The 11,707-nt window shown below is 39.3% G+C and overlaps 2 protein-coding genes across 2 annotated transcripts; both read left to right on the top strand.

Annotated features, from left to right (window-relative positions):
* The first annotated feature begins 1,451 nt into the window (after positions 1–1,451).
* Positions 1,452–3,126, top strand: LOC136825152 (cuticle protein 21-like). Its single transcript, XM_067081183.1, has 2 exons — positions 1,452–1,487; positions 2,030–3,126. Exons 1-2 carry the CDS (start codon positions 1,476–1,478, stop codon positions 2,840–2,842), a joined length of 825 nt encoding a protein of 274 aa, XP_066937284.1. The 5' UTR covers positions 1,452–1,475; the 3' UTR covers positions 2,843–3,126.
* A 4,282-nt stretch (positions 3,127–7,408) lies between these two features.
* Positions 7,409–8,720, top strand: LOC136825151 (cuticle protein 19.8-like). Its single transcript, XM_067081182.1, has 2 exons — positions 7,409–7,435; positions 7,577–8,720. Exons 1-2 carry the CDS (start codon positions 7,424–7,426, stop codon positions 8,456–8,458), a joined length of 894 nt encoding a protein of 297 aa, XP_066937283.1. The 5' UTR covers positions 7,409–7,423; the 3' UTR covers positions 8,459–8,720.
* The last annotated feature ends 2,987 nt before the right edge of the window (positions 8,721–11,707 follow it).

The raw sequence follows: 11,707 nt of genomic DNA, 5'->3' as shown, positions 1-11,707 counted from the left end.
TTTTTGCCATGTTATTGAAACATTCAATTTCAGCCTGCCTCTACAGGCCTTATTAGACAGTAATAAAAGATCTTTCTCCTTGGAGACTTTCATCGTCCTTTCTCATGGCTCATCTCAGTCGCAAGTCGTCAGATCCAAATGGCACTAGCAACATTCAGCATCTCATACGATCCTGTTTTGCGTGTGTTATCATGTCAAGCTAGTTCATGATCTAGTTTTGATTGTCAGAAGGAGGTAAACTTTCCTAACATTGTCCACTTTAAAATTCTTGATAGAGGGGAATGTTCTCCTTCGATCCTTTTCAGCTTTCTCTCTCTCTCTCTCTCTCTCTCTCTCTCTCTCTCTCTCTCTCTCTCTCTCTCTCTCTCTCGCTAAGGCTTATGCTTCATAAAGCATTTGGCATTCAGCCGCTTCTTCAGGTTCCTTGTCAAACGATGTTAATTACAATTCTTGAAAAAACTGAATAAAAACTTTCTTTGCAACACAAAAGTTCTTCGTAGTTAATTTTTTGTTTAACAAATTCTTTTTATCTTAAATCAGAGAACTTGGTCTCAAGGCTTTCAGAAAACATCCAGCACGAGGGCTAAACAATACTTGCAGTATACGCTCTTCAAACGTTTCAGTTTTGCCACAACTTAAAGTTTTAGGAATTTCAAAAATTCAAGAGGTTTCGGTAAATTGTTAGAGAAATCATAATTACAAGTTCGTTGTTTTATCGAGTTCTAGTGACTGCATAATAGTTTGTGTTAAGTTTGCCAAAAGAAATGTCACCAAATGCTGATTGCAATGTTCAAAGAAGGTAGTCCTTAGTAACATAAAATTTCCCCAAAATAGGAACTGCTTGCTTCAGTCAGTTTGTAATTACAAATACTACTTTATCATTTTGTAAGTGGGAAATCACGGCCCAAAATGTACGTGGGCCTGTTTTTTTTTTTTTTTTCAGCAAAAACAATCGGTATTACCGGCCATAAAATAAACCAGTGAGCAAATGTATATGAAAATAAAAAAAACGAAAATTTAAGTTGAAACCGAAAAACCTTTATAAGGCTTTCTTACAATGATGTCAAGGAAAATTATTCAACTGTTTTATTAAAATGCTACTGTACTTTCTGATCGTCAAAAACTTGGTAAGGTTATTGCACGGTCAGGAACTGAATGGTTACAACTTGCAGACATATTACATTGCTTTCCTTATCGGTCTTGCCCTCAACCTTCCCTTTCATACCACATCAACGCCTTTCTCCACGTCGGGGGCCGTTTTCCATTCACGTTAGGAGTGTCATTTCCCGGTAACAAAATTTCTCAGCAATTAAAAACTATATGGGAAAACCCAAGTCATGTCTGCGAGGCATCAGGAGGATTTTCCCCTCGGGCGCGTCCACGCCCTTGAGTCCTTGCGACGGAGGAACCAAACTATAAAAGACGCCTCAGTGACCATCCACTCCAAGACGGCTTCTTCCTCTTGCTGGATCACCATGAATGCTCTGGTAAGTCCTGGTGAAGGGCACCTGCGAGTTTTTGCAAATAGTCTGTAACTTTGGCAAAGATTATTAACCAAATCTACCTTCAGGAAGATTGTGAATGGCATTGTGAACTGTTGAAAATAGTCTGTAGCTCTGACAAAAGCTAAAGTGAAACTGAGTGCTAATTGAACAAATGATTTACTTTTAACATATTCTGAACGATACAGTGAGCTTGTGCTATACTGTGTTTAATTGTGAACTTCTTTGTTTTTTAAGAACATGTTATAATAAAACCACACTTATAGGGATACGAATGCATATTCATTGACTGTTTCAAGACATTTTGTGTCCTCTTTAGTGTAGATTTAACACGGACAAATAGATAAGATAATCTGTCTGAATATATGCTCATATCCTCAGAGCTGTGATTCTGTTGTAGACACGATGATTTCGATAAAGATCTTTTGAAATCTGCAGTATTAGGTAGTATATTTCGTTAGCTGTACAGTTGCCTAGATCTCTTATTAGTTTTCCAGAAATGTTAACAATGGTTTTAAATTTTTCAGACATTATTTGCACTCGCAGCCGTTGCTGCTTACGGCAGTTGCAGTCTGGGATATCCAGGTGTCTATGGTGGATACCCAGGGGTATACTCGGGCATTGCACATCATGGTTACACAGGTGCTCATCCCGTTGCAACCTATGGGTCTGCAGTTCACACACCTTTGGCTTATAACCATGTGGCTCACGCAGGTTACAACACCATCCCTTATGCACCAATCCAGTCCCAGTATCATGCCCAGGATGAGCTTGGCCAGTACTCTTTCGGATATGCCGGAGGTCCCTCTGCCCGCTCCGAGACCCGTGATGCATTTGGTGTCGTCAGGGGATCATACAATTACGTTGACTCTGAAGGGAAAGTGCAGACCCAGCACTACGTAGCTGATGCCCTTGGTTTCCGTGTGTCTGGCACTAACCTGCCTGTGAGCCCTGATGCCCCAGTAGCTGCACCTTTGGCTGTCCCTGTCGTGCTTCCTGAACCTGTGCAGGATACCCCAGAAGTCGCCGCTGCAAAAGCTGCTCATGAGGCAGCCTACAACGAGGCAGCTGCTGCTGCTGTAGCTGCCCCTGATCGCAAGAAACGCTCTGTTTTGGCAGCCCATGCTCTGGGTGTGTACTCCCCACGTCGCTTCTCTTATGGATTCTCTGCTCCCTTGTCCTACGGCTACCCAGCTTATGGAACTTACCATTCTTATGGTCCTTACGTTCATGGAGCCCATGCATACCCTGCATACCCTCATGCACTTACCACTAAGGACGCCACCCTTCTACGTGTGGTGAACAACCCAGGCCATGCTGTTTCTTACCGTGTGGACTAAAGGAAGCTTCTAGTATGGGCTTAACTGTCCCCTCTATCAAGTAAGCGCAAGAGGCCTTATTAGGTCTAGCTAGCGTTTTTGGAGCTGTTGGCGTAGAGCACCTTCATCTGTTTTACTAGGTTTAAGAACGTCGGAGCTGACGTTGCTAGACCTATAACCAAGTGTCGGTGTTGACGCTTTCCATTTTCTTGTATATAATGTAGAGAGCTATTCATGTTTTGTGTAATCCCTTTGTACTGATGAATTTTCTAATGTAATATATGTGTATACTAAAGGAATAGATGTTAAATTCAGCCTTCTTCGTAGTTTTATTTTCATTATTTCACATTGAGAACTATACAGTGAGACATGTTTTTATTTCAGTTTCAGGAACAAGTATAATAATGTTAAGCTTATAATTAATGTTAAAAGAATAGACTTAACTGACTAAGAACCTGGTTCTTTCATTTTGATTTATAGCGAGAAATTAATTTCTATCATCGAAATAAATTGTCTAACTCTTGTAAGATAAGGTTGAAGCTGTCTTTCATTTTGATTTAAGAAAAAGTTGAAATACTAAGAAAAAAGGAAATCTTACCAGAAGATAACAAAATCATTTACTTTGTTAAAAAAAAAAAATCGCTTTTCACTACCGCACGGATATTTGACGCACTCAAGCATAGGGTTATCGGGCTTTGCTGTGGTCCATTGCCCTTTCACCGGAGCACTCGGGTGTTGTGCTAAGTCAGTGAAAAATGTATTTTAAAAAGAAAGCGCTTAACTTCACAAAGAAAACAGTTAACTTCACAATAAACCCTCTTCTTTTATCTGGGCATTGTGGCGTGCATGGGGGCGTAAGAGCATGCTAATCTTTAAAAGAAAGGTGAATCGAACACGATTGATTGATTTATTTTCCATAAACTCAGGTCCATGATGTCGAGCTACACGACAGTTGTAAGATCGTGTATTATGAACGGTATTCACTTCATTCATTCCGTTGGCTCTGGGGCCGCATTTTGACATTATTTCACGCACCAGATACCTGATGTATTGCTCCATTTATCCTCCTCCTTCCACGCCCTCATACAAATAAATGCATATCGGCATAAAGACGTAGAAAACCAAGAAAATGGAAACACCCTTAGTAATGATAAGCCAAAGAAGATGAAGCAAGAAGCAAAAACATCGGGAGAGTTTAGTGTAAACTCTGTTGAATCAACCAGTTTTTTTACTCGAGCTGTTTAATGGCAACGCTACCCTTATGACGTCATCGACTTTTGGATGGTTGCTTGACTTTGAAGTCATTGCTACTAAAGCAGAGAAACCTGATACACACGGATATGATTCATGAGGGGCAGGTTGTGGTGAGTAGTGCGCCTTTCAAGGACGTGGGACCATTCTCATACTCAACATAATTTATCTTAAACAGGCTGACCAGGCGTTGAATATACCAGAATTTGCTGTTAATTTTCAGGTGGGATATGTTGACCCCCTGCTATGTTAATTTTTACCCGGAAGGAAACTGTGACCGAAGTTGGGTACAATGACAGAAAATGTGGAAGAACGCCACTAAATTAAAAAAAAAAATAAATAAATAAAAAATCCTAGCTCAAGAGCTACTCTTGAACGTTAATCAGTTGGCGTTACAGTTGCGTTGGTCATTTGAAATCAGCCAGTCCTGGTAGCTAGTGTAAGTGGGAGGAAGAAACAAGTCAGAAAGAAACAGATTCCTAATAAAGACAGAGAGAGAGAGAGAGAGAGATAGAGAAACACGGAGAAGTTTTAGGTTATCTTAGTGAAACAGTCTTCAAGGAAAAAAAATCCAGCCCGGTTGAAGATAATATAAACTAAGAATTATGAACTTAATCTCATTTTTTTATTCATATTAAGATCATATTGAATATAACCATGAGTTTAGGCACAATTCTAATTCTCCATTGTAATTTCTCTGGTTTAGGAATATTTTTGAAGATTATTTTATTCCTGGAATGTGTGTGTGTGAGAGAGAGAGAGAGAGAGAGAGAGAGAGAGAGAGAATCAGATAAATATGACATAAGTTCTAGGACCTAAACTAGGCGGGGAAAAGGGAGGTTAATGTCACCTCACATTTTTGTCACACATACGTGAACAGTGCCACCAAGATATCGTATTTAGGCCATAGGTTGAGAGATAGAGAAAGAAATTACTTTTATGCTCTCAGGTTGAAAGACAGAGAAACAAATTTCTTTTATGCTCTAAATTTTGGCAAAGAGAGAGAGAGAGAGAGAGAGAATCATATACAACTAACACGCCTTTCAACAAAATGTTGTCCTCTGATATTCCCGCTACCAATTTTCTCAGTGTTTTTGTAAATATTTTTTGTTTTTGCATCCTGTGCGTCCGGTAAATTTACATTTATTAATTCAATATTTGATTGGTTCTTTAATGCTGGTGTTCTAAAAGTAAAGGGCACTGATGCCATATTCATTAAAAACTGTTTTTTTTTTCTTTGTAACTCTTTCATGATTTTCAGTATTGCTGGTATTAATATTAATCTTATCTTGTCATTTGCCAGTTATTTAAATCTGTTCCTTTACTTACTGATTAGAGTGATTCACTCTAATTAATGGTAGACTATCGTATCGTAGTTTACTACATGCCCCTATATTGCGATTGAGAGTTTCATACAGCATTATACGCTGTACAGTAAACTCTATTGCGCCGAAGAAACTTCGGGTCATTTTTTACTTGTTTAATCATTCATTCGAAATTCAACGAAAAAAAAGAAAGATTTAAAGGTTAAATTTTCTATTTCTTCTAACAGCAAGAGTCAGATAGAAGGTTATTTGATATTACATAGTTGCGCAATCTTAGAAAATTGTCAATCAGCCAAAGTTAGCGCCACTCCTGAGTGGCCCAGATTTTACCTCACGTTTGCTAGGTCCGGGGATTTATCCCGGCTTACCACCCTCCTGCCGCTCTGCTGCAGATGAGTAACATCTGCTGATGGTCAAAAAGAAAGGGTGTTTGGGTATCAGTCTCATCCCTAAAGTCTTGCTGGGAAACCCCCTTCAAAGGAGAAAAGGGAAAAAGGTGTATGGTGGACTATTGTTATTAGTATTATCATAGGTAAATAGTTAACTAAACCACTGAGGATTGGACAGGGATTTGTTACTGGTCATAAGGATTTGTTCCTAATCAGTAGTTTAGATCTTACCTAATAAATTGCAACTCCATGGAAATTTAACATTTAGATAGCCTGACAGTGTTGGACTGACAAAACTCATTTTAATGATTTTTTCTCGAATACTTAACATATGTTGTGGGTTGTAAAATGAAGTCACAAAAAAAGTATATAAAAACATGTGAAGGTCATGGATTTTGGTAGAGAAACAAAGAGATTATTAATTTAAAAAAAAAAACCCTCGGAAGAAGTTGCTGCCGGGGATGTGGGCCTTTGAATGAACAGCCTCTTTTACACCACGCACTGCTGCTCCATCTACCTACCGTGACCATCCTATTAACGACCTGAGAAGATCGCTTTGTAGCAGTAATTTGAACCACTGCCCGAGTTCCGGATGTCATCATAAAAGCGATATACACTTTAGAGACATACACTCCCGTATTTAGCCAAAGCCTTCATCGGACCTCACCCAAATGATCGGTTATAGCTTCCGAAATCAATAAAGTATATTACTATGTGATAAGAGACCTTGAGCTCTTCTCGTTAAACGCAAACTGAGCTTCTGTCTTCGCAGTTCTCGTGATTTTTTGTTTTTCGTCACGTCGTATATTGTCATTTATACATTCAAAGAATGCAGTCATATTACTTCAAAGTCCATTTTCTTGAATGTTGATTAAGAGTAGTTTCATTTTCTTGGCATAAAATAGCGAATAAGTAAAAAATATTCAAGTTGCACGAATTTTTATATCTACAGAAAATCTGTAATTCAAGTGGTCTTTGACATCTGACAGACTTCCAGGAATGTTTTATACTTCTTCATGTTTAAAATTGAATGTTTGTGTGACTGTATTCGTTATTGACTTAAAAATTGTATTAACCATTGACGTGTAATATTAAATATGACAGAATTGTATCATTCTTTTGGAATGGTACAGCCGCAAGTTTAATTTCTCCTGAATAATTTTCATGATCGTGCTTTCCATTCTTATATCCCCTGCGTATTTCTTAGTCTTATTTTCAAAATGCAAACTCCCATTTCTCTTTTCCTCAGTTATGCATTATAATTGTCTTTTTAAAGGTATTTCTTATTCTTATATACCATGCATATTCCCTACTCTTATATTCATAATGCTAATTCCTGTCCTTATTTCCCCACCTTCCATATTCTTGCTCAATAGCTCCAGCAATGCTCCGCATCGGCATGAAAAATGGTCACTAATTGCTCCCGTTTGTAACGCTGTACACAAAATGTCAGAAGTCACAAGAAAACCGCAAATTGGAAATGTTATTCCCTCCAGCCCAAGTAAGGACTCTGAGAGAATTTCCCTTCTTCAACGCCCACGCCCACGCCCATTAGTCCTTGTTGTGGGGGAACATGTATATAAGGCCTCCCAATTGCCGTTGGAAACAGACACGGCTTCCTCTCTTGCTGGATCACCATGAATGCTCTGGTAAGATCAGAGCGAGTATTTGGGATTAGTTCGGCCTTGCTGGGTGTTACAAATACTCCATGATCAGTGTAATAATTATTTGACAAAATATGGGTACCGACAAGGTTCATGTTTCAGTTAGTTTTTATTTATCTTTTTCAGACATTACTTACAATCGCAGCCGCAGCTGCCTTCGCCAGTGCCCATGTAGGATACAGCAAAGCCTACGGTGCCTATCCAAACACATACCATGGCCTTGTGTCCCATGGGTATACAGGCGTTTACCCTGCGTCTGTGCCTGTTGCACATGCACCTTTAACCTACAGCCATGCAGCCCCCGTGACATACAATACCGTTCCTTACGCACCTGTTCAGTCCCAATATCATGCCCAGGATGAGCTCGGCCAGTACACTTTCGGGTATGCTGGTGGTCCCTCTGCCCGCTCTGAGACCCGTGATGCATTTGGAGTCGTCAGGGGATCCTACAACTACATCGACTCTGAGGGGAAGGTCCAGACCCAGCATTATGTTGCCGATGCCCTTGGTTTCCGTGTGTCTGGCACTAACCTGCCCGTTGGCCCTGATGCCCCAGTGGCTGCTCCTTTGGCTGTTCCTGCTGTGCTTCCTGAACCTGTGCAAGATACTCCAGAAGTCGCCGCCGCAAAGGCTGCTCATGAGGCAGCTTACAACGAGGCAGCTGCTGCCGCCGCAGCTGCGCCAGATCGCAAGAAACGCTCTGTTTTGGCAGCCCATGCTCTGGGTGTGTACTCCCCACGTCGTTTCTCCTATGGATTCTCTGCCCCTTTGTCCTACGGCTACCCAACCATCTATGGCGCTCACCATGCTCTTACTCCATATACCCATGCTACTAATACCTATATCCCATATGCCCATGCCCATGCCCATGCTTATGCCCCTCCCGCTCATGTGCATGTCCCGTCCATAGCTGCCCATACCGTATCAGGAGCAGCTACTCCCAGTGACACCACACTCCTCCGTGTGGAGAACAGTCCAAAACACGCAGTTTCTTACCGCCTTCATTAAGGGAAAGATCCACAGACTAATGGAGGTGTGAAAGCCAGCCAGCAGTGGCTTGTCGAAGAAGACGTTTGTACATAAGTGGCGCAGAGCCTTTCTTCAACGAGTTATAAGAAATTTATTCTTTCAAAGTGTTTTGTTAAACTCGTCGTTGAAGTGTTGGCGCGCTTTTCCTAATCGTGTCCAAAATGTAGAGAGCTTTTCGTGACCTTTGTGATCCTCATAAATTGTCTTTTCTGTCATAAATATAATAAATGACCGAAAAAAGTCTCTAAAATTTCTTTTCCTTCAAAGTGAGTAACTATGCCTGCACGATCTAACAGATTACATAAATATTGTCAGTTCATTTCGGAGTGTGTGGATTTTTTTAAACATTCTTACGGCGTATACACCTTCTGCTTTAAAAATTCATATACACTTTCACACAGAAACACATTATACACACACATATATATATATATATATATATATATATATATATATATATATATATATATATATATATATATATATATATATATATATATATATATATATATATATAATCAACTGGAAGGATGGGGCATCTGGAACGCCGTGATATTATGAAAAAAAGCCAAATTTTCCATACACTATCAGTTCTCATTGCACAACTCTAAAATGGTACAAAATATGCAAATTAAAAACAGACTAAGTAAAAGCGGTGTGCGGTAAATGTTTACAAAAGTTAAAATTCTAAAAAAAAAAAAACACAAAATTAGTAAGAAAAAAAATAAAAATGAAAAGAAAACTTTTCGAGTAGAAAACTAATACCTAACTCTGAAGACCAAAAGAATTGAGTGACATCCTCTTCTGTGGAAAGGGGCCCTCGTCTTACGCAATATACCAAACAAACTGTAGAAGTGATCTGACTTTTTAAAGCTGCTTAATAGTTAATGATTCCAGAATGGAGAGAGAGAAAATAGTCACTGGGTACCTGGACAACAATATTAAAATCCTTACATGAAAATGAAGTTTTACACTTCTTGCAATGGTCTCTTGAAAAACTCCAAGATGAGACTCAATCGTTGCTTTGAGGAGTCTTTTGGTGGTTCCTACATATTTCCCAGTTTTTCATTTCTATCAGTTAAAACAATAGACCACCAAAGATCTCTTCAAAGTAGGAATCTTATCTTTATGAGAGAACAATAAACCATGATTGTTAGGATCTTTATATATTTGTTTAATATTCAGTGCGGGAAACGTGTTCTAAAATACCTTCGGTAGTTGTAGTTTAATTTTACTAAAATGAATAAGGGAATAGAGGCATTTATTGATAGTTTGGGTATATTAGGTACAGATTGACGTGGCTAAAATCTTATCATTCAAAAGTTTGTTCACATATTTGTTGAATGAGGACGGAAGATACGAAATATTTTGTATCATTTCACAGCCCTGAAGCTGAGACTTGATAACGTCTCTAAAATTTAATCAACAAACTACGCTGGCTGTTTTCCATCATGGATTCTGGTCACTGAGGCTTCTTCCACTTTTCGGAATCCCTTTCGTTCTCTCAACAATATACGCACATGTATACTTAGGTTAAAAAAAACGTACTTTCCTTGATAGTTGATTATTTAAATGAAGACTCCGCCTTCATCTTGTATGACACATGCAATGTTTTGTTCAAAATAATTTCGAATTCTTAAAGTACTTTCACATACCTCCACGGAAGCCTCATCAGCACTGACTGTTCGAACGGTTTCTAGAGTCAAGGGCCTTACTGTCTAACAATTTTAGTTTTCCGTAGCAGAAAACTATTGTGCATGCTTTGTCTGTCCGTCCGCACTTTTTCTCTCCGCCCTCAGACCTTGTTAAAAACTACTTAGGCTAGAGGGCTGCAAACTGGTATAGTGATCATCCACCCTCCAATCATCAAACATACCAAATTGCAGCCTTCTAGCCTCAGTAGTTTTTATTTCATTTAAGGTTAAAGTTAGTCATAATCGTGCTTCTGGCAATGATATATGATAGGCCACCACCGGGCCGTGGTTAAAGTTTCATGGGCCGCGGCTCATAAAGCATTATACCGAGACCACCAAAAGATAGATCTATTTTCGATGGCCTTGAGTATACGCTGTAACGGCTGTACAGAAAACTCGTTTGCGCCGTAAAAAGTTTGGCACATTCTTTATTTGCTTACACTTTGTATCAGTTTTTTTTACTCATTTTTACTACTTAGGCTAGAGGGCTGCAAATTGGTATATTGATCATCCACCCTCCAATCATCAAACATACCAAATTGCAACCCTCTAGCCTCAGTAGTTTTTATTTCATTTAAGGTTAAAGTTAGCCATAATCGTGCTTCTGGCAGTGATATAGGATAGGCCACCACCGAGCCGTGGTTAAAGTTTCATGGGCCGCGGCTCATATAGCATTATACCGAGACCACCGAAAGATAGATCTATTTTCGGTGGCCTTGATTATACGTTGTAACGGCTGTACAGAAAACTCGTTTGTGCCGTAAAAACTTTGGCACATTCTTTACTTGTTTACACTTTGTATCAGTTTATATTTACTCATTTTACTACGTGACCAAACCACCCGAGTATATTCTGGTCTTGTATTTCTACCATTCAGCGTTTCATAACCGTTCGTACTTTATGTATGTTTTGCTTCCACTTGGCTTTATTTTATTTCTCTTTCACTGTTGTGCGCTGATAGCTTCTGTGGCCACGTAGATGGCTTGGTGGGCACTAGAGGAGTGTTCCTTAGCTCTGAATTCTTCACTAGGGTAAAGAAAAGCTAATGTCGAAAATGGAAGATAATTTAGTTTTTCTTAGTTTTTTTTTTTTATTCGACACAGTAGGAGATGAGAACTTTGGTTTTGTGACCTCATATCGGTAGAAAATAAAATGAAATGATGAATAATATTGCTGCCAAATTCATAGAAAATTATCTGTTTTAGCTTTTGTAATAAACAACATACTTCTAGACTTCTTTTTTTTTTTATAAGCAGACCCCAACAGTATCGGAGATGAAGCTTCGTCCACCCACACCCTTCCTTTCGAGAAATGAGGAAATAAGCACATAAAAAGCAAGACATGAACAAAAATTAAAGACAGGATGAACTGGGATTTCTCTCATGAGGACGTGAGAACCGAGGTCTGAGAAGAGAGGTTGTTATAGTAGCCGTAAACAGAAAAACGCGAGTGTTTGGGTGTGGGTGTGGGTGGGGCTGAATTCCAGTCTGGGACAGAACGAAAGAAACGGGAGACTGATAATTTTGTGAGGTAT

Source organism: Macrobrachium rosenbergii, chromosome 37 (genome assembly GCF_040412425.1).
Source record: "Macrobrachium rosenbergii isolate ZJJX-2024 chromosome 37, ASM4041242v1, whole genome shotgun sequence".
Taxonomy (NCBI): domain Eukaryota; kingdom Metazoa; phylum Arthropoda; class Malacostraca; order Decapoda; family Palaemonidae; genus Macrobrachium; species Macrobrachium rosenbergii.
This window is presented reverse-complemented; position numbering and strand designations above follow the sequence as displayed.